General features: G+C 39.1%; 1 protein-coding gene across 1 annotated transcript; it reads left to right on the plus strand.

Moving 5' to 3' along the window:
- Window positions 1-101: 101 nt before the first annotated feature.
- APOOL (apolipoprotein O like) lies at window positions 102-21,899 on the plus strand. The gene is made up of 9 exons (XM_075161951.1): window positions 102-282; window positions 6,604-6,708; window positions 7,322-7,441; window positions 8,996-9,050; window positions 9,891-9,989; window positions 11,130-11,221; window positions 12,833-12,919; window positions 15,666-15,822; window positions 17,597-21,899. Exons 1-9 carry the CDS (start codon window positions 271-273, stop codon window positions 17,692-17,694), a joined length of 825 nt encoding a protein of 274 aa, XP_075018052.1. The 5' UTR covers window positions 102-270; the 3' UTR covers window positions 17,695-21,899.
- The last annotated feature ends 1,302 nt before the right edge of the window (window positions 21,900-23,201 follow it).

Below are 23,201 nucleotides of genomic sequence, written 5' to 3' on the forward strand. Positions count from 1 at the left end.
CGCAGGCGCTCCCGCTCCTTCCCCCAGGCGGTGCCGGGCGGCCCAGGGCAGGCGCGGCCCCTCGCGGCGCAGCCCTCCGGGCGGAGCCAGGGCTGCCCGCGGCCCGGTGACCGCCGCCTTTCCCGCCGCCTCCGCCCTGGCGGGGCCGGCGGGTCCCGCGGGGACGCAGGGCCCGGCCCGCCTCGAGAGCTCGGAGCCCCGCCCCGCGCCGAGCGCTCGGCCCTTCCCGCTCGCCGTACCCGCCCGCACGCCCGCGGGGCTGTCGCTAACATGGCGGCCAAGGTGAGTGCCGCCTTGCGTGAGGGAGGGCGGTGCTGCGGCGGCTCCCTCGGCCTGGGCTCCCCCCCGCCCCGCTCAGAGACACCCGCGGCCTCGTGGGGAGCCGGAGGACACCCCGTGGGGCCTCCTGCGGCTCCCCCGCCCCTCGGGAGCTCCCAGAACAGCGCGGCCGGCCCCGCGCGGCCTGCCCGCACGCTCGCCCCTCTCAGAGCGGGCCCGCCGGGCCGGGCGCTCCGCGCCCCGCCGGGCACCCCGCCGGCTGAGGAGAGGGAGGGAGCGAGCCCCTTCTGCTGGCGGGGCTGGGCGGCGCAGAGGCGGCCTCAGCCGGTGGTCACAGACGGAACTGGCCGGGCCGGTGTGTGCGGCCCAGGCCCGGCGGCTGCTCCGGTCGGGGCGTCGCTGAGCTCGGGAGGAGCACTGGGAGTGCGCGGGGTCCGCAGGGCGGGGAGCGGATAGGCCCGCCATGCCGAATAGCTCGCAGGGGCGATGTTGCCTCGCACAGTCCTTCCCCAGCGCTGAACGCGTGTTGGCTGCACAGCGTCGCTGCTCCAGTGTGGAGGAATGAGACGTCCCTGCAGCCGAGGGTTCAGGTGGAGGAGGAGTAGGAAAGTAAGAGGTCTCAGTATTGCTTTCTCCGTGGTAGAACTTGAGGTAGAAAGAGCTGGTTCAGGAGAGTGGTTAAATTGTGCAGCAGGGAATAAAAGAAGTATTTCTCTTCTGGTTGTTCTCCATCTACTTAAAGCTTCTGAAACGCCTTCCACTCCTTACTCGAGAGACAAAGTATCAAGATACTAGTTTGGTAGTAGCATTGTAAAGTGTGCTAGTGTTATACATCACTAAAGCAAGGATGTTAAAACCACACTGTTGCAAACTAACAGGGTCACAAGTAGCTGAAATATCTTTAACTGTAGAGACAACATAGTGTCTTGAAACAGGGAAGAATGTGCCTGTAAAGAGCTAGGCTTTCTCTCAACTATTTAGGCAGGTTTCCCAGTTTTCATAGTCAAATTGATGAATAGGTTGCTTTCACATGAATCTTCCTATTTACTCTTGCAAAGTATTTAAAATGTGTATATATCTGCAAAGAAAAAGATGATGCAAATGAGAACAGCCAAAGGAATGAAAATGAAACATTTTACCTTTGTTATGAGACAAGTACCTGAAAGAAGGAACTGTATTTGGCTTCGCTGTGTGGCTGGGTGATCTTGAAGTAGTACAGTTTAGTACATAAGTCTGAATGATTTGGTGCCTTTGGTGAAGTGACATAACTTTATGTGTGTTCTTTATTATTTACTATGAAAAATTAATAGAGTTTTTTTCTTCTTAAGTTTTCACTCTCCATGGGTTACCATCTGGCAGACAAAGATTAAAAAAAGGTCTGTGGAGTGTCAGTAAGTTGAGTTGAAGTGGAAGGATGCTCTGTTCCACTCGTGTGGGTTTTCTGTAGTTGTCATTAGAGACTTAAAAATACGTGTCCAAATTGAAACACTGGATTTGGCCTGGAAACTTCTGACAATTGTCATGTCTCATGTAACTTCTGGGAAAAATACATCAAAAGGATCGGGGACAGTTTTCTGTTCTACCTCAAGACATCTAAGTGGTAGCAAAAAAACTATAAACCCATGCCTCTTATTCCTTGAGTAATAGCTCTCCACTGAAAATATGAGTAGCTGATAAAATGCAGTAGCTGATAAAATTTTAATCTTATTTTAGACTAGTAGATTCTGACTTTGTGATAGAGAAGGCGTATGTATTTATATACATATACACATATCAGGTTTTTGCATATAGCCTACTCCTTTGAATACCTATTTTCAGTTTGCGGCTTGTTCCTACCTTCAGGGCAAGTTTCCTTATTTGTGCTCCAATTCTTGAAGCAAGTGTACAGAATTTGCAGTTTCAGTGAGAAACAATACTTAATGTCTTGGAGATTAGCATAAATTAAATATATGGTTTTATTATGCTTTACTTTGTATTCTGCATCTTTTGAGTTGAAGATAGTGAATTCTTTGTAGTGATGTAGCTTTTTAAAGTTTTTTAATAGACTCTGTATTTTTGATCTTTGATAAGATTCTAACAGTTTGAAGTAGATTGTTTGAAATGCAAAGACTTAAAACCAAAATGATCCAGGTACCTTTGACAGTTTTATTACTATATTTTGATTAGTTTTACTCTAGCTCTACTATTAAAAGGCATAGCTGTAACAATTTTCTGCTAGAAAGCATATAATAAATTTCTTCAGCAAATAATTGCTATTCAGTCTTCTCATCAAAAATAATGCCATGCCTGTTAGTCCACACTGTTTAGTGCTTTAAATAACCAATGTGCTTTTTATGCCTGTGAAAAAACCAACCCGCTGGTGGTACGTGTTGCAGCATGATGGCAGTGTCAGTAGCATGGCACTGGTACTACTGGAAATCTTCTGACTCTTACCATTGACCTTCCCCTCTCTCCCATCCAGAGCATTAAGGCTGGTAATTTCTAATATCTGTAATTCTGGTGAATGATCTATGTTCATACTGAATTCATCTCCAGAAGATGTCATCTGGGCATGTGGCTTTTGTAACTACTGGTATTTAGACCAGTTGCCGTTAGGGACTCAGTGATTCTGGTTTGTTGGTTTCATAGGGCTTAGGTCAGAGCATCAATTCAGATAAAAGCAGAACTAGTAGTAAAATGCAGAGCAGATGTTGAATTAAACTCTCTCAGTTAAAAAAAAAAAAAAAAATTCCTGAATTCATTTAAGAGAAGGGTTTTTTTTGTTTCAGTCAGTTATCAGGTGATGTTCTGGAGTCTTCTGCTGGTTGACCATGTAATTCCAGCATTTTTTTTATGGCTCAAATTTGTTGCAGATGTTTTGCTCTGTACCCCTTTCCTTGTCTCTGATATAACTATAAATCCTGCCATTTCTTAATTCTCAGTAACTTCTTTTAGAGGATTTCATAGGTAAAATACCTTTTAATTTCTTTAGCTAAGCAGTAGGTGATTTTCCTTGTTTAATACATAATATCTTTTGAGGTAATTTTAATAAAATAATTTTAATTATAAGCAGCAACTTGGCTAATTGAAATATTTTTAATATACCTCGTCATTAGATAAAGGAAGAGGATAGACAACTCAATGTAGTGAAGCCTCTTTTATGTAGTCAAGGTGACGTTGCTTTTCTTTCACCTCAGTTCTTAGTGATTTCAATAGAAAAGAGTGAAACTTTCTTAGAATAATTGTGCCAGTGGAAGTGTTAGATAGTACAGCTGTTCACTTGGATTTTTAAACATTTATGCATTTGTCTTCAGGCATCCAAAAGTAAAGCAATTACTGTCAGTCAGGAATTGGACGACTATCATCATTCCCGGTATAGCTTTCTCTTTTAGATTTAGCACAATAAGCTCCGTTGTGAGCAAATTAATCAAATTTTTTAAGTGAACAATATAACTTTTTCATGGTTTCTCACTTCTAAATTTTGTTTTCCTTCTAGTATCTACAAATATTGGTATGTTGTCTTGGAAGCATCACGTACTGAAATAGGCTATCTGAATTATGATACATTTTAAACAGTTTCCTTTAATAATGCTTTAAAAATACAGACTTTTCTTTGAGGATGGGTGTCCCTTTATAGATAATCTTCCGTAGCTCAAACTGTGGCGTTTTGCTCTAAGAAACATTGTCAGAAAGCCCGTTATTGTGTTAATTGGTTCATATTTTGATGATTGCTGTCCTCTCTCACCTATTTTCTATATCCCGGGGCTGTTCAGCGTGAGAAGAGCTGTTCTCCTGCGTGGGGACACGGCTGTCAGCAGAACCTCCTGATTGTTTCTGTTGAGGTGGTCGTTAGCGCTGAAGGGGAAAATGGCAAGTACTCCTCAGCATAGCAGTCGGAACCGAGGCTGCGCTAAGTGTGTTGGATCATTGTGGCTACAGCTCTTACACGCTAAACTTTTTGGCAACATGTGACTAACTGAATTTTTTCACAGTGCAGGTCAACACACATGGTATCAGCATGGCTGTATTTTTACGTACGTAGGACTTTTCTCTCTAGATTTCAGGAAGTGGTGTCACCTCCGTCTTCCTTCTGACTGCGTCCACGCGTGCCAGCATAGCTAGGTCAACACGGGAAAAACACAGTTCTTCAGGTACATGATCTTTGGTATCTCCCGCTCTGCCCCGCTCCAAATCCAGACCTGTTGTTGCCTTAACTTGCGAAGGGCCTGCTCCTGTGCCTGTGGTGCCGGTAAACCGTCCGTGCCCCGGAGAGGGGACGGGCAGCAGCTATCCCAAGTTCCTGCCTTCCAGTCGCTGCCCCCCCGTCAGCCCCTCGGGAAGAGGAGCTCGCTCAGTCTCTGCTTTCCTGCTGTCCCCATCGCCCCTGGTTGGGACTCCCGAGGCAGCGAGGGTCCTATCTCCAGCTTCCGTCTGGTGGCCACCTCTGGCAGTTCTGTACCAGTGCCCCCCAGGCCTGTTACACTTCATGTCCATCTGCAAAGGGAAAGTATTTTGGGGGGTCACTAACGTAAATTAAGAGAATAGGACATGCTGGTCAGCATGATTGTGTCTGCAGTGTTGGCTTTGCCAGCTGAGGTTTGCTAGCCTAGCTGTGCTGGAACTGGCGGGGTTTGACGCTTCCAGCTGATGTAGCTGTGTTACAGAAATTCTGTAACATCAACCTGGCCTGAAGAGAAAAAGCGGTGGGGTTCTGTTTCTCAAAGCAAAATGGTCTCAGTCCTACACATCTTCCTACCGTTTCTGTATTGAAGAAAAGCATGAAAGAAAGAGTAGCCACTAGCAGACTTTTAGGGTGGTGCGATAATTGTGCTGACAAGAAGGTTTCATGCTCCGAGGGGAGGGGAGGGGCACATTGGCTGTACGTTAAGAGCAAGAATACTATATATTAATAAAGACGGTTAGTGTAGAGAAACCTTAAGTAACCCTTCCTCCCCTCAGCCCCCCATGCCAAAAAATGCAACTGAAGAGGATTTTTAGCTTTATCCTACAGCTTTCAGCTCTGGCATTGTCTGCTCACCCCTTCTTTCATAACATTTAATTTCACTCATCATTGCAGTGTCGTCCTCTGGTCTCCTACAGCTGTGATTGTATGATCTGAAAGTTTTGCTGTGATGATTGCACAGTTGACTTTAGAAGCGATGGTGTTTTGCTGTCTTGAGTAGTTTAATCTGCGCGTGATTGACGTCTCATCAACCTGAGCTAATTCAGGGTGGTGCTTTTGCGTTTCTTCGTGTTCATTGTGTTCTCATTATTATAACTAAATACTATGGAGTAAATCCCAGTCCTTTGACAGGGTATTTCCAGTTGAAAGCTGAGGTAACAATGATGATATAGTAGAGTTTTATACTAGGGATTTAAGGTATTTCCCAAAATCAAGTTGCTTTTTTCCCTGTTTTTCTATTTTTCTGGCACTTTACCACCATCATCTCTGTGCAGATCCTGGGAACGTTTTTCATACTTGTTTTCACATTTTTAAAGTTTCAAAAATGCTTCAGGTGAAGAACAAAACAGAAAAGTCTTTATTGATATAGAAGAAACTATAATCTACTGAAGTTGCAGATGCCTCAACGTGTTGTGGCAAGTTTTTTAATATGTGGTACGCCAGCATGCTTAGTGCCAGCTCTGATTGGAATCTTAAGGCAATCGTTTAAAAAATGTTCACTGGAAGCTGTATTTGAGTTTAAGCTTTGTGTAATATATGGTGTTTTTTTCCAAATTAATGTTCTAAGTAGACATCAAACTCTCATGACCAAACCTATATTTCTGTAATATACATTGTAACATACGTCGTTCAAAAGGTTAAGCAGCTGATTCTTAATTCCAGTTATTGCTATATATTTTCATTTATTACCGACACGCAGTTATTCCAAACAGACAGTAGTTGAACCGTTCTCTGAATTGGAAAGGAGATGACATCTCGTCTGATGTCAGGGAGAATTCCTGTAAATAAAATTGAGGTGTGTTTTGCTGAAACAAGAGAATCATTCATTGACTTGGAGTACCTGTATGTTGAATAGATTAGAACTTAATTTACCTTAAGCGATGATGGAAGCATCCACATGGCCTTGAACACAAAATTCTTCCTGATATTTTAAACGTAACTGTTGTTGTCAGTGAGCTTTTTCTTTACCATTGTAATTTGAGAAAATCTCTGTATAAGGCAGAAGAGGTTCCTAAAAGGCATCCTGTTTTAAAAAGGTTTTAAAAGTGACTTGTGTAATCCCATATTTGATCAAGCACAACACAATAGGAAAATCCAGATTTTACTGGAGTGAAATTTGTATTTCTGCATTAAAACTCCCTTTTTTCATCTGTCTGTCCCAGGTGGCAAAGCTGACAGCTCTTTCTTCTGGTCTGCCATTTGCCTGTATTACTGTATATGCAGCAACAGAAAAGGAGTCAAAAGGTCAGCTGATGAAGCCAAATCAGGTAAGAATCTTACTGTTTGTTAGTCTTTAAAATAATACTAGAAGAATCTGCAGAATACCATCTCTTTCCATTGAATTATATTACACAGTAAATAAAATACATAGCTAAGTAATATGTGATAATAAAAATTACCTCCTAAATAACTGACCGCTATAGCACAAATAAAACGTGAAGTGTTACAATAGTAAGTTAGTAAAGTTTTATCTCATTTTCATTATTATGTTATTTCCAGACTGAAGCCAGAAAAGGTAAAAGAGTATAATACTTAATAATAGTCTTTTTCTATTGTACAATTTCTAGTAATACATGCATGCATCTTCCAACTATTCTTGCTTATTCTCTTTCTGAATAAAACATATTTTTATCATACTCAGTAATTCTACTTCTTAGAACCTATACACTATTTTCAGTTTTCATTTCTAAAGAATTAACCTGTAGTCACACTTCTGTAAAATAAGTTTGTAAATACAGAAGAATATAATTCAATGTAGAGGTTTTGTTTGCTGTAATGGGAACACTAAGGATTTGCAGTCTTGAAAAACACTATTCAGTGTAAATACTACTCAGTATACAGAACTGTCTCCCTGCAGTACGGTTATGCTTTTCTTTCCAGCTTCCAATTTACTGTCCACCACCTCTGAAATCGAAGTACGTTGAAGAACAGCCTGGTTACTTGCAGAAACAACTTTCTTCAGTACGACAGACAACCGGCCGCTATATTGGATGGTGCAAAGTAAGAAATACCTGCATCCAAAGTTTCCCACTCGACTAAAATGTTGAAAAACCAGCATACTTCACCCTGGAGATTTTGTTTGCAGTTCCTTGTAGTAGCATACACCTATAATTTAAGATGCAAAAATGAACCCTTCTCTCATTTTTCTCTGCTGTGCTTATAACAGGGAACCCGTGTGTTCTCCTTGTTTTCCAAATCAAAAGGCAGTGAGATCAGAGAGGTCCCTTTCAGTCAATGCTAAACTGGACCTGGGCCAACCCACAATGTCAGGTTCAGAAATACCTCTTGGTAACGTCTACAGCAAGAGTTACGTAGGTAACTTCTTGCTGGCAGAACTTGATAGCGTTTGGGAGTCTGAAATTCCAGGTACAGTCCACAGAGAGGGAGAGAGCTGCTTCCAAAGGGCAGGTTAAAAGACCTGATTTAGGTTCTTTAGGAAAGACAAATTGAGTGCATCCGATATAACTGTTAAAACAGGTTATTATTAACTAGTCATCAACAATACCTCGGCAAGTCTATTATTGAATATTCTAGGCATAGAAGAAAATGCGATGTCTGTCACCATTCTCTTAGCTGCTGGTAAACGACAACTTTTTACCCTGGGTGTTGTTATTATAAGCAATTTTATGCTTGTATTTTTCTCTTACAAACAAAATAGATCGTATGATTTGAAAAAGACAAGGAAATCAAAATATCTTCCAATATTTTCTGTAAATTTTGATTCCATTGGTCTGTGAAAATTTTGTCAGTGACTGCATAACTGAAATAATTTAGTTACAGATCTGTATCAAACTTTTCCATGCCCTTATTCATCAAGCGTGTGTTTCGGAGATTGACTAGCAGTGACCTCTGGTGGTACAAATTCTGTGTTACTGCAAACAAATGATTGCGGTGAAGTAACTGAAGATGACATTCTTTTTCATTAATCTCCTAAGGAATGTGTATTTACTCAATTTGTTTCGCAATCTGAGGACAATGATACTAATAATAGTCTAGTAGAAGGGTTTTTTCTGGATGAAGAAAAATCTGTAATTAAATAAATTGACCAATTGAAGGGAGTAATGCAAACTAATTGAGCACGCATCTTAGATCAAATCAGTATTGCTTATCTTTAGTGAAACTGAGCACCATTTTTTCAAACTAAAAGACAAAGTCATTTTGACTGGTTAAGTCTTTCTAGGGAAGAGAAGATTGTATTTTATAATTGAATTTTCTTATGTTATACAGTGGGCATCCAGATGTTTTGCTACCCTATAGTTTTGTTCCTGAGATGTCAATTTTGAAAGTGATCTTACCATATTAAAGAGATTTTTTAAAATTAAATATGGGTGGAGGTTTTAAAAATATAAATATGGTAGTCAAAAAGGGGATAGATCTCAGCACAGCCTCTGTAGAAGTTCACGGATCTGGTTTGTTTTTTTTAAAGTTACATAATATTTCTTTGTCTCATTGTGCTGAGCCATATGTATCGACTGAGTAGTTTTGTACTGAAAACATCTACTTCGCAAAGATTTTATATTTATTTTGTTTTCTTTTTTGGTTTGTTTTTTGTAGGATGCTTTTGTCTCTGTTAAAAACGGAATAATGGATTCAATTCAATTTGGAAAAGGTAGGCAAGTCACATATTTCTGAATCGAGCATTTTCTGTTGTTTCTCCTTGCGATTTAGATGGTTGAAACAGCAAATTCTAGTTAAGGGGGGAGGAGGGGGAAAAGGTGGAAGGGGAGTGACCAATGACCAGTTAAATAGTATTTCTCATTCCTTTGATTTTAGCTTTGTTCTTAAAATCATAGTATCACAGAAGTTGGAATCTCTATAGATCCATAGATCTCTCTGTAGAGGCACCTCTATAGATCGTCTAGTCCAATCACCTGCTTAAAGCAGGGCCAAAGCAGGTCGCTTAGATTTCTGTCCAGTCAGGTCTTGAACATCTCCAGCGATAGAAATTCCACAACCTGTCTTAATTATAAAAACGGCTTCTCAATTCTAGCACAAGTTACAAGCAGTATTTGCATTCAAGTTCAGTATCAGAAACTACAGATAAAAGTTGTTTTCCTTAAAAATAGTATATTGGGAGATTCTAAAATATGTGTTTTCTCATTTACTCTGTAAAATCAAAACTTAAAACTATGCTTTCCTTTTCCTTTATTAAGGACTAACATTTTACAAAATATAAAAAAATACCCAAGGAGAAAAATTGTTAACTTTGCTGCTGCGTTTTGAGAACTCTGATTCTGGTTCTGTCTTACACAGACTGCAGAGTGTGCACCTGGAAAATAAGGCATCTTCATTCATTAACGAAAATCCAGTCTTGGACTGTTTTCAGTTTTGGATATTCATAATTTTACTTCCATCTTCATTTCTTAAGTGGGAAATAAAATAAAAGGATTAATATTGAATTGCTATGCTTCTTTTTTTTCTTCTTCCTTTTTTTTTTTTTAATTCTAAGATGCTTATGTTTACCTGAAGAATCCACCACCAGAATTTCTTCCCAAAGTTGGTGTAATTACAATATCAGGCTTAGCTGGCATAGTGCTGGCCAGAAAAGGTAGGGTTTTTTGCTTATTTTCATTATTGGTGTGTTGCATATGTAACATGTAGTAATTTTGATGGTCAAAAGATTTTTCTGAAACATAGGCAAAAACCTATGTAACTAGTATTAAAAAAAATCCTTCCTGATAAATTGAAGGGACGTTATTAAATATTTCTTTTAGAAGCTGGCCAAGACCTAACAGATAGAGCAGGATTATACAGTCATTTTTAATGGTGGAATCAACAGAAATTCAAAGTAGGACACTTGTTTTGAGTTTGTTCATTATTGGTTTTCAGAAACAATGTGTGTGTGGGAGGAAATTGGAGACAAATTAATAGATAAGGTTGCTGAATATAGTGAAAACCAAGGGAATTTAGAGGGAAGAAGCTAAAGAATGTTGGCATTTGGCTACATAGGTACAAGAGCATACACATCAGCAAGCATGATTTCGGCAGCTTTGAAGCCAAAAGGATTAATTCGATAGATACAGCCACCTCTGCTTTCAAGATAAATAGTAGAAGAATAACACTTAAACTGCTAGAAGATACTGTTCAGAAAATGTTAATCTGTAATACCTGAGTGTCTGTCTATCTGAATATTTCACAAGGCAAATGGGTTAATCAAAATACTGGCAGATTAGTAAAAGCATTCTTCCTGTATCCCTGTTACTTTTTGGTGGACAGATTTAAAAGACACGGGCTTCGAATCTGTCATCAGGGCTCCTTGTCGACAGACAGGAACCTGAGCCTGGCCCAGCCGTTCTCACGTTTGAACAAAAAGGCCCCAGTTTCCAGGCTCCTGGCTGCTCCAAATTCTGCAATCTGTGTCCTCAAGAGAGTGCATATGGAGCTAGTGAAGAACCACAGCGGATCCGAAATGACACAGACATTCTTCTCATTTTTCACAGTATTGGAAAATCGGGTTTGGGATTATTTCTCATTCAGGAAACCAATGTTCAGAATATCAGTATCTCCTGCAAACGTGACTGTACTAAACTATAATCACACTCTGTATTCTCTCCTCCAGTCGTTATGGGGATGACGGGATGGGGATACTGACGTAAGCAACGGTTACACAATGGCATTTAATTGATACAACTGCTTAGCTTTACATTTCATTAGTGTCTAATTATTTGAAATATTTGGCTTTATACAGATTCTAGATTTAAGAAAATTGCATATCCATTGGGACTTACTACTTTAGGAATTTCTGTTTGTTACCCAGCTCAGTCAGTGGTAATTGCTAAGGTAAGTTTACCTGGATTTTAATACTGAATTAACAGTGAATTTAGTCATAGCATTCTCATTTCACTTGAATTAAGCGTCTTGGGTCTATGAGTCAGAATTCACATGCGTCTTCATTAAAACATATATAATGCATCACAGGTGTTAATTGCATAACTATAAAAAATTAATAAAAATGCAGTTGTATAGCCTCTCAATTTTTAATCCTTGTTTCTCAAATAAATGAAGATTATTTTATCTTGCTGAAATAAAGTTAAATAAAAAATAAAGCCTTGCCAAACTTGATAGATGTGCAATTTGAGATACTGTATAATTGCATCTCTTGTTAGAATTCCTTGTTTTCCAATTACTGTCATCTTGCAGTTGTCTACCTGATTAGAATGTCTTAGCTGTTTATGTAGAAAAGCAGAACTACACTTAATATTTTGTATTCAAGAATTGTTTGCATACATTTTTTTCTACACAAAAAGTGAATTGAAAAGCAGGATTTAAAGTTTATATATCTCTTTCTTCTCTAAGGTTTTCCAGTGTTTCCCAATTTAGAAAAGCACATACTGCTTTATAAGAATTCTTCGTAGTTCCTTGACGGACTTTGTATTTATAGTTTCAGAACTGCACTTTGTGATAAATTGATGAGATAGGGAAATTTAGTTTAGTTGTGTTTGGTTCTAGGACTTATCAATCTTTTAGTTAAATGATCAGATTTAAGTTTTCACAGAAAGATTTATGGAACGTTATCCTGAAATCTGATTGAAAAAACTACTATTGAATCTCCAACTTTCCATCATGATGAATCAGTTGTTATTGTTACTAATTTTAGTGGGGTGGTTTTGTTTGGTATTTTTATACTTCCAGAGTACTTAGGAAGATATTGCAAAGACCTACACTGTGGTTAAAATCTTTGGGCAGTCTTATATTGCTAAACTGATACGTTGGTTTTTCTTCTATGCAAATCAATGAGGATTATAGTTCCTCAAGAGGCAGTGGGATTTCTTGGCTTATTACCTAAGACTTAAATGTCAGGATTGGAAGATGGAGAAATGGATAGGAATGCTACACTGTACGTTATGACCTACCTCAGCAAGCTAAATCTTGTTTCCTGTCTACTTGCATTATGTATCACCTTTTGTATCACTGCTCCATAGTTACTGCAGTATTATGAAATTACTTTTTGAAAATAGACTGAAGGATTTGGTCATTTATAAAGCAAAGCGCTGCTCACTAACATGGGCCACATCATCTTTTGGGGCTTTTTCCTTTTCTGTTACTCTTTGATCATTTCCAACATAGTGAGACAAGTTTGGATCCTTTAAAGCTGCTGCTCGAGTCTATTGTGCTAACATTGCCAAAACACTGTTTGCTGATCAGGTTTTGATTTCATTTTGAGTAGGTGGATGTAGCATGTGAATGCTACCTGTGGATTTCTAGGACCAATTTAAACATTATTTAGGATTTACTTGATGTAAGAGAACTATGCACTAGTTTTTGAAAAGTAGATGATTGAAATGTCTTGGTATGGGGTCAAGCATGTTCTCATGCAAATAAGATTGGAATAGTCTATGTATCTTAGTATTTTTAAAGCTGTCGTTAAATTACGTTTTTCTAAAAAAATAGGTAACAGGGAAAAAGCTATTTTCTGCAAGCCATCAAACCTATGAAGCTGTGCGATCGCTATGGGCAAAAAAGGAAGACGTCACCAAGGTAGGCTTTCTGAAGTAATGACTGTAACTCAAATTCAGAGGGAGAAAAAAGTAAACTAGAAGGTCAGTTACTATTCTGCTGATACTGCTTGAGATTACTAATTGCGTTAAGTGAGGTACAAAAACACGTCTGATATTTTTGTAACTTCAGTGTTTAATTAATGTCGTATTTGTAATACCTTTCGGACAATAGATATTGAGATCCCCTATGTAGCCCCACAATACATGCAAGATGGACAAGAGAAGACTGAGGTTCTCTTATAGCTCATTTTTGATCTTGACAAAAATAATCCATTCTGATTCAAGCTTTGGTCCTAAGCAGACCACTGAATTTAAAATAAAGACACACAGAATTACAATAGGTATGACTAGCTTATTCTTAAACATATCAGTGAAGGAAATCCCACAACCTTTCCTGGTAGTCTGTTCTAATTACCCTGTGATATAAATTGTCTATGTCTGGTTTTTTTTTTTCTTGTCCTGTCCTCATTGCAGCCATAGTGAATAAATGGTCAGTAACCTCTTTATATTGACCTCTTACATATGGAAAATTTATTGCGGTTTTTGACATTATCTTCTCCCTAGTATAACCTTTTCTTATAGAGTAGACTTTCTAACTATTGTGTCATTCTTGTTCTCCTCTGAGCTTTCCCTAGTTTCTCTCTCTCCTCTTTCTGCTTTTAGGGGGTTTTGTGTGTGGTTTGTGGTAGGTTTTTTTTAAGTGAGGTGGTCAAAATAGGACATAATAAACCAGCTGAGGCCTTGCCAGCACTAAGTAGAGGGGAATATTAACCTCCTGTAAATTACATATGGAATTTGAGTTAGTACATCCCAGAATTAAACATGTTGTTTCTGCAACCTGAAAGGATATCTCTCCAGGAAATTTAAAAAACCTTGACAAAAGTAGTGCTTCCCTGAGTAAAATTTCAGCTTTGCACAGTAATTTTTTTGCTCTTTTTAAAGCAAATGAAAGTTTCTCAGTCCTGTTAACATTTAGAAGTGTTTTGCTGTAAATTTATGGTCATCATTTGTATGCAGTCCTCACCTTTTATTTCCACTGAGGAGCGCAAATGGAATTCTGAATTTTGAAAATGGGATTCAGATAAACGTAACGAAAATGATAGTGAAATGAGAATTGATGTGGTAAAGACAGTTTCTATTAACTTTATTTTTTTCGCCCGAGTGAAGCCCGTTCCCAAAACAATACATTATTTTTCATTACTAGGGTGTTACCACGATTTATCTTTCCGTCTTCTGTTAACTAAGGGTAGCAAGTTGTGGTGGAATGGCGCTGGCTGGACGCCAGGTGCCCACCACGCTGCTCTATCACTCCTCCTCAGCTGGACAGGGGGAGAAAAATATGACAAAAGGCTCGTGGGTCGAGGTAAGGACAGGAGATCACTCAGCAATTACTGTGACGGGCAAAACAGACTCGGCTTGGGGAAGTTAACTTAATACCAATCAAAATCAGAATAGGATAATGAGAAATAAAACCAAATCTTACAAACACCTTCCCCCACCCCTCGCTTCTTCCCAGGCTCAACTTCACTCCTGATTTCTCTGTCTCCTCCCCCCAAGCAGTGCAGGGGGACGAGGAATGGGGGTTGCGGGCAGTTCGTCACACGTCTCTGCTGCTCCTTCCTCCTCACACTCTTCCCCTGCTCCAGCGTGGGGTCCCTCCCACGGGAGACAGTCCTCCCCGAACTTCTCCAACGTGAGTCCTTCCCACGGGCTGCAGTTCTTCAGGAACTGCTCCAGCGTGCGTCCCTTCCATGGGGTGCAGCCCTTCAGGAGCAGACTGCTCCAGCGTGGGTCCCCCGTGGGGTCACAGGTCCTGCCAGCAAACCTGCTCCAGCCTGGGCTCCTCTCCAGGGGTCCACAGGTCCTGCCAGGAGCCTGCTCCAGCGCGGGCTTCCCACGGGGTCACAGCCTCCTTCCAGCATCCACCTGCTCCGGTGTGGGGTCCTCCACGGGCTGCAGGTGGATATCTGCTCCACCATGGACCTCCATGGGCTGCAGGGGGACAGCCTGCCTCACCATGGTCTTCACCACGGGCTGCAGGGGAATCTCTGCTCTGGCACCTGGAGCACCTCCTCCCCCTCCTTCACTGACCTTGGTGTCTGCAGAGTTGTTGCTCTCACATATTCTCGCTCTCTCCTGGCTGCTGTCGCGCAGCAGTTTTTCCCCCCTTCTTAAATGTGTTATCCCAGAGGTGCTGCCACCGTCACTGATGGGCTCGGCCTTGGCCAGCGGCGGGTCCGTCTTGGAGCCGGCTGGCATTGGCTCTGTCGGACATGGGGGAAGCTTCTAGCAGCTTCTGACAGAAGCCACCCCTGTAGCCCCCCCTGCTACCAAAACCTCGCCACACAAAACCAATACATAAGTGTTTTGTAAAAACTAAATGCTATTTCAGTCTTCTGTATAGGTTCCTCATCTGTAAATGAACAGTGACTTCCTTGTGAAGTACTTTGAGGGTCTCGGGTAAAAGCACAGTATCAGGCTTAAGTATGCACTCGTGACAAAGTAAATTTCCTTACATGTGAATTTGAAGTTACTGTATCTGAAATGTGGGGATCATGCATGAATTTTATTTTTTTCCAGCTGCGTCCCTTGTATGCAGCTGACTTTAACATTACTAGTTGAATATTATTGTATGATGTCATATCTGAAAGAGAATACATTATTTTGCAGTAATGTATTAAGCATATACCCATGTGCATTTTTTTTCATTAATGTTTGGTTCACAGCTGCAGCAAGAGTCAAAATCAGTTACACAAGAAGATAAGAAAAAGAAAGAAATTTCTAGTACAAAACCGGAGTCTGCTATCGAGTCAAGATCATTTAACAGAACAGAATCTTCTCCAGTAGAGTCTTGGAGTAATAAAGATCCAGTGCCTTCATCAGGTGAATTAAAAATTTCAAGTGTAATCTCAGGGCAACTTGCAAATTTTGAATTACTTGACTTAATTTTGTAGTTACCCTTGCTTTAAAATGGAGCAGACTGTCATAGCATGTTATTCTTGAGAATGTATGGTACACGCTGTCATTTAATACACACTTCAGAGCCTCAGGGAGGTGAGGACCCTGTCACTGTGGACCCTGTCACAGTATCAGAATTCTTACAAATCTGTTGTTCTTTCTCAATAATGTTTTCTTTCGCTCCGTATTGTGTGGACCATATCCCATGTTGTTAGCAACGAGATGGTATCATTAAGTACTTCTGTTAAATACCTACTTTAAATTAGCCTTCTGTTGCCAGAATACCATAAGTGTAATTTAAAGGATTACTGCTGGATTTTTATGGAAACAGCTAATTTGAATTACTGTTCATTTCTCGGTATGGGTTCTATATCTTCAGATGCCGGTAAAAGAGGAATGCATAATTGACAAATGAAGCACTGGATTTTATTTTGCTAGGGTTTTTTTAGTGATGGTCTTTGTGCATCTTAAGTAGTTGAGATAATCAAATAGATCATGTAACAGCATATTTAACCTACAAATATTTCGACAGGCCAATTGCTAAGAGCAATAGTGGAATTACCTATTAAGGAGAACTAAATTTGTTTTAAAATATTGTTACATTTTGTAGGGGCAATTTCCGAATTTTACTCGTCACTTAAACTTGCTTACTCCTTTTTACTGTGTTCTCTACCAGAACTTTTTTTTTCTGGAAAGCAAGCAGGACATATTTGGATGGGGTTTTTAATTTTTTTTGTTCTTTTATTTTCACTGTAATACACATTCACATCTTTCTTTGCTTTGCACTTGTATTTTTTTGGTTTAGTTTGTGGAATGCTTTGATCTGTTTCTACATTCGTTTCAGGCCAGACTGTCTTTAATGGTTTTATGTATATAGGTATCTTCTGTCTTTGCTTTCATGGGTGGAATTAGTTCATGTCCCTAATACAATCAAAAATGTCCATGCCCTAAATTAATCTGTGTTGTCAGAGATGTTTATTTTCACTCGTCCAAACAGGGCAAAGCTTTCAGGAGAACATAGCACCCTTTATTAAACCAACTGATGTAGCAGGAAAAGAAGCAGACCTGGTAGTAGGAGGCACAGTCCTAGAAAACCTGCCTGTATATTCCCTTAGATCCTCTGGAATTACAGCATTGTTAAATATGTCAGTCTTGGTGCCTTGTCATTCAGGATGAGTGTGAGGGCTCAACGTTTTAGTAAACTTAGTTCACTGGTTTTGGAAGTCAGGAAGTGAAACTAGGTAAGAGTGTTTGTCTTAATTTGGAATTCTTACTGTCTGGCAGCAGCTTCAGGGAAGATACTGATTCAGTTGGTGTTGGGGGACAGCTGTGCTCCTGGGAGCAGTGGGGGAAGAAAGACTGGACATTTTTTTTTTTCCACGTCCCAAACTTTCCCTTCCTTTCTGTGTGTCGGGCAAAGCATCACTGTTTCTTCTCTCACCCTGCTGTCTTCAGGAAGTAGTACTGAAGTATAGAGAGTACGAGGAAGACCTGCTCTCCATCCACTGCTGTATGCTAATAATTACAACATGCCTTCATTGCCCTGTATCACTTGCTCGGTTTTAACTAGAACATGCATATTTTGATCATTTGTAAGTGTTTGGTAATACAGTAGTTCTCAAAATGTGTCAATAAGCTTTTTTTCTGCAACTCAAATATATATGTATTTTTAATTCAATTTCTTTAATATCTCTAACAGGAACAGTGAAGACACCAAAATTTAAGCCTGATCCAAAACTTATGGACCATGGTCAGTCCAGCCCAGAAGATGTGGATATGTACAGTACTAGAAGCTAAGACAAATCTGCTTACAAATCTTTGCAAAGTATTACCGATAAGGGGGAGGGAAGAGGGAAGGAATAATCCTTACAATACATACTCTGTGAGGTATAATTTAATCAGGTATTTTCTTATATCCCAATTTGTATTACTGACTTACATGATTCTGTTCAGTGAATATTTTGTTTCTCACTACTTATGAGCAGTGACAATTCACTCATTATCAGTGTCATTAGTGAGACACTGAGAAAATGAGATTTGTCAGTGTCCTCTCACAATGAGGTTTCTCTGTGCCAAGCTTGTTAATAAATGTCACTTCACAAAGGATATTTGAAAATGTAAACATATCTCTATACTTCGGCTCAGATGTTCATTGATCTAAAAGAAGAATGTGATGGGTGGGGTTTGCAGAGGCTTCTTTGTCTTTTTTCTCTCAGCTCTGGAATGAAGTACAACTTCTTATTGGTCTGAGTACCCTTAAAAAGTCCGTTGTTACATCACATGAATAGCATTATCTTTAATGCTTGTATAAACAAGTCACTTTTTTTGTATTGCAAAGTCATTTGTGGTTGTTTGCCTCTTTCACAAAGGTGAATGGAAACAACTTCTTGTCCTGCATGCTGCTTGTGTATTTAAATGTCACTTAAGTTGGGAAAAAACACAATGCTAATCTCTAAAACATCCTTTATATGCTATGCAGAAGTAGTTTTCACCTGCTTCTAATACTTTGAAGAACTGTGTGCAAATTTCTCAATCACGAAACTGATACTATTTGAATTTATATAAAATGCATTAGCAATATTTAGGAAGTTGGAAACCTTCTGTAGTTTTGAGGTTTAAAGTGCTGACAAATATTAAAAACAGAAGTAATAGGCAGCCAACTTTTTCTTCCCAGAAGTTTGTATGCAATATCCGTTGATCTTGGTAGGATTTCTGTGAAATTCTGTGAAATTTTTCCATAAGAACGAAATTAGCAATTGATTAAGTTTCCTAGGATGAAACATTCAAACACTGCTTTTATCATTGTGTATATTACTCTACTTCTGTTCATCCTCCATTTCTCTTCAAAACACTCTTAAAAGGGTTGGAATAGATCTGGTGGCCTTCGTTGAACAAAGTGCAACTCAGTGTTATCAGTACACAATGATAATCAGCCCGCTGCCTAGGGGTGATCTCATCTGTATCTACTGTGGCACTTCCCTAATACACAAACTGCAAAAGGATGCTGTGCTGGTAGTTTGTCCTTCGATCTGTTGAATTCTGTTATCTTTCAATTAATGAAAATACGTGCTTTATTGTAAAGTTGAGGGGAGGGAAGCAAGAACAAACTATACAAACAGGGAGTTTGGTTGGAAGACTTAAACCTGAAAGGGAATTCTGCTTCATATGAATGTATTCTCAGCACTGGGGTACGAAGGGATATTTGCTCCTGTTCTCCATAAGAAGAGATTCCACAACCTGGTTCCTTCTTCTAAGGCTGCTAATGCAAAGGCAAATGACTAGTGAAGTACAGGCAAAAAGTATTCCTAGTGTCGTTGTGGGACTAGTAGAAGTTTTGAGGAGATACTGCATAATGGAATGTGCACAAGGCACAAATGATGAATGAGCAAAAGAATAAGTAAGGCTTTTATGATGGTTCAGGAACAGATAAGTATTGATATTTTGGAATCCAAATTTCAGGCAGAGTGTTGGGCTTCATTATACGGAGCCCAACGGAAGGTGAAGTCAGTAAATGTGAAGTTTAAAGGGAAGAATTCTATTAGTTAAACTTGCTTGGGACAGCTGACTTAGAATTTAATGTGTTTTGTTTCTTTAATCATCTCTTAAGGCCCAGGAAACTGTCAGAATTCAGGCAGCAATCAGAGGATATTAAATCAATCTTCACAGAGCTCCTGGACAAGACACATTTAGTGTTCCATCACAGAGAGAGAAGTAGAGAAATTAGATGGCTGGGCTTCATATACCATTTCCAGGGAAACAGATGAAGACATAAGGCAGGAAGTGAAAATGGTGAAGAAATAATCATTTTCAAGTGCAAGACTGGATGGCAGAAATTGTATTATCTACCTCCATATCTGGCCCTTTGATCAGGTTCTGGATAAAAAACATAAAGGAAAAACCATCTGCTCTACTCCTAGATTTTATTTAAATTCTAACTTATGTCCTTTGAGTGATACGCTACCACAACAAGTCAACAAGAAAGGTAAGATGATGCAGGTTTGCATGGAATTTGTAGAGGTTTACTGTGATGACATTTTTCAGTACACAGTGGGAAACTATGCTCAGGAATTAGTCCTCTGGGAGCAGGGAGGGAAGCTAGTTTGCTGTTAAGGAACAAGCACCTCTGCCCTTTCCAGGCAGGAGAAGGCCCTAAAGGACTGCCCTCTACCTGCAGTGCCAAAAGCTAGTCTGGCCCTTTCCCTACCTTAAGGGCATTACCACTCAAATCTCATGATACAAATGGAAGTGTCTGGTCTGCAAAAGGTACACTGGACTCCTTGATGGTTAGGCAGTCAAGAATTAAATGTTTCATGCAAGCTGTTTGTATGACAACCCCTGATTTTACAAGAAGTTCGTGCTGTAAATGGACATGATACACAAAGCTGTCCCTAGGCTGTATTTGAGTCTCAAATTACTCCTTAGGGCAAAATTGTAATGGAACTATGCCTCAGAGTTAAATTGTCATTCAGAAGTCTTAGATACATTTTTCTGGGAACATAACTTAAAATTATTGCTCCTACCCACTTCCATGAATGAACAGTATGAGGAATACAATTCTAGAGCTCATAAAATGGTATCTCTGTGCTGTGTCATTTCTTCTTGGTGGATGAGAGGAGCGAGCCAGCACTGGTTTATTCCAGTACAGGGTTTGTCTACTACTGTCACTTTTTAGTTTAGTTTTTTGGTCAGTTGAGATTTCTCTGTCTCATTCTTCCCTACAGGAGAGTAATTTTTTATTGTTTGTTTTCTATCAAGATTTTTTGTTTAATATCCCAACACAGTTGAAAAGCTGGGATTAGAGGCGTGGGTTTTGGCACTGAAACAAATACAGCTATAAGACTACTGTTTCCCTATCTACAGCCAAGGAAAACGGGACAGAAAAAGCATGAAAAGTTTTGTATCCTGTCTGGGTGTGTTCTCTGCTTTCAGAAAGACCATAATCAATCTCTCAGTTAGTATTTCTCTGTCCTGCAGAATAGATTTATTAGTAGTGGGAAGGAATTTTTTAGTAAAACCTGGAATATGATATAGTATAATAGTTCTTCCATAATATACACTTCTATTAGCATCATTGTCTTGTCCACCCATGTGAGACACATGATGAGAGAAATTTCTAGAGGTACCAAAAAAGATGCAGGTTATTACAGAGAAGTTTGGAATGTATTTGCTGAAATGAAGGCAGCCCAAATCAGATTACTAATCTGCTTGTGTACAAATATTGGAATGGTGACTGTGAATCTTTATTACTCAGCTGCTGTTTTGTGAAGTGTTTCTTTGTCAAAGCTAAAAACGTGCCCGCCATCTTCAGTTCAGACATCTAAGCTCCACGTTTTATATAATACTCTACAAATGGCTTGTTCCATATAACTACAAAGAACTGTAGCCACATCTCTCTATTAATAATTTATAGTAAAGGTGCTATGCAATGGCTTTAAAAAAGCAAATCAAATCTACATTATGCCATGCTTGTGAGTCCTCATTTTAAATATATGTGCCTGACTTAAACTCTTTAAGGTTTCTGACCCAGTAAGCAAACCTGTTAAACAATGAAAAAGTAACATAAGTACACAGGAAAAGTTGCATTGCAAGACATGGTTTTATTAATTTATAGTGAAACACTTGGAAATGCCTCTCAAATGTATCATTAATAGTCACTTAAACGTGAAGCTTGACCTGAAAGTTCAATATAGTTTCTTTCATAATGCAGTAACATAATAAAAGTAAGAATGTATACTGTAACTTTTATATGATATAAGTTATATATTTTTGAAAAATCCAATGTCTTAAAGAACTGGGTCACATGATGATTTTTATAATATAGAAATATTTTCAATTTAATGCATGGGGTTTTATTTATGATTGACTGTATTCGTTATACAGAGATTTGGAACTTGTTGATATTAATTTTTTATTTACATAAAACTGATTGTAATACTTTATTTTGTCATATCGTTGTGAAGCACCTGAAAATAAAGGGTGATAAGATACTTTTTAAAAATTAAGTTTAACTTTTGTATATTGTCTCTTCTGTAGGGCAAATTGTCAATTCCTTTTCTCTAAAGTACATTTTAAAAGTTAATTGGTAAACATGGCTAAGTCACATCTGCTTCACTAATGTTGGGGAAAAAACTTCACCCCTGAAGTACTGAAACATACATTCCTGGAAGAAATCACCGAAGTAACAGGCAGGACATATTAATGCTCGATATTCAGTTGTTTATGCGGCTTAAATTTTGAGAAGTGCTTCCTCTGTCTTTTCTTGGTAATTTCTTCTAAAGAATGCTGTAGCTCAAAACTTGGAAAAAAGGCAGCTTTTACCATACCGGAGGAATGACACATATTTTTAAAAGAACGAGGCAGATGATAGCAAATGTGTTTATTTCAATATGGCTCCATGATAACCTTCCAGGTAAAGTATTTATGACTCTTGGATTGGCAACTTAATGTAATACATAGTGTAACTTACCGTGTAACTACTTAAAAGAAGAAAAACTGTGTGAAAAAGTAATGTGGCTATTTTAATGGCAGATCATCGTTATGATTCCTGAATAACTTAGGAAATATTGTAAAGATTTTTTAATGCATCAGTATAGCTATCTTGTAGTGAAAGTTTGGAGTATTTCTGAATAACATTGAAATACAGAAAATGTATTTTAAATTTAAAAAGAAAGTGGCATCCTACAAAGCCTATACTTTTTAAAAAGGAGAGTTAGTATGCACTAGATTGTGTAGTTTTTATTTTAAATTCTAAGAAGCAAAGCTCCGATAACGTGCTGGTAAAGTTGGAAAATCTTGTTGTTACAGTGATTTTTTTTATCTGAAGAAACTTCTTTACGTTTTCAGGTCTAATGGCCAGATCTATTCGGTGTTGCAAAAAATGAGTCTTATCAGTACGTACTAACAAGTTGTAGAAGGAGAAGAGAAAGGAGAGGGAAATATAAGTTTCATCACTGACTCGAAAGCGTTGAAAGGGACGTGCATTTGGGAGTTCTGAGGTTACTGCGGGGCAGAGTCAGAACACCATTGTTCAAGGCGCAGTTAGTTCTTTGCCCTTTTGTTTACGGGCTCTAAGAGATTGGTTTTTCTGAAATAACTGAAAGAAATTCCATGTGTTTACCTTGCTGTGATCAGATAATAGGTCTGAACTGAGGCTATCATGGTTTTAAGTGTTGGTAAATTTTTTTGTTCTCTATTTGTAGCAGTCCTTATATCAGTATTCGAGAAATATGTAGCTTGCTTTCCGTTTGCACCTCCCTCGAAACCCAAAGCCCTCTTGAAGAAGATCTAAAATTAAGATTAAAGCT

The sequence above is a fragment of the Calonectris borealis genome, chromosome 13, assembly GCF_964195595.1.
Source record: "Calonectris borealis chromosome 13, bCalBor7.hap1.2, whole genome shotgun sequence".
Classification (NCBI taxonomy): Eukaryota; Metazoa; Chordata; class Aves; order Procellariiformes; family Procellariidae; genus Calonectris; species Calonectris borealis.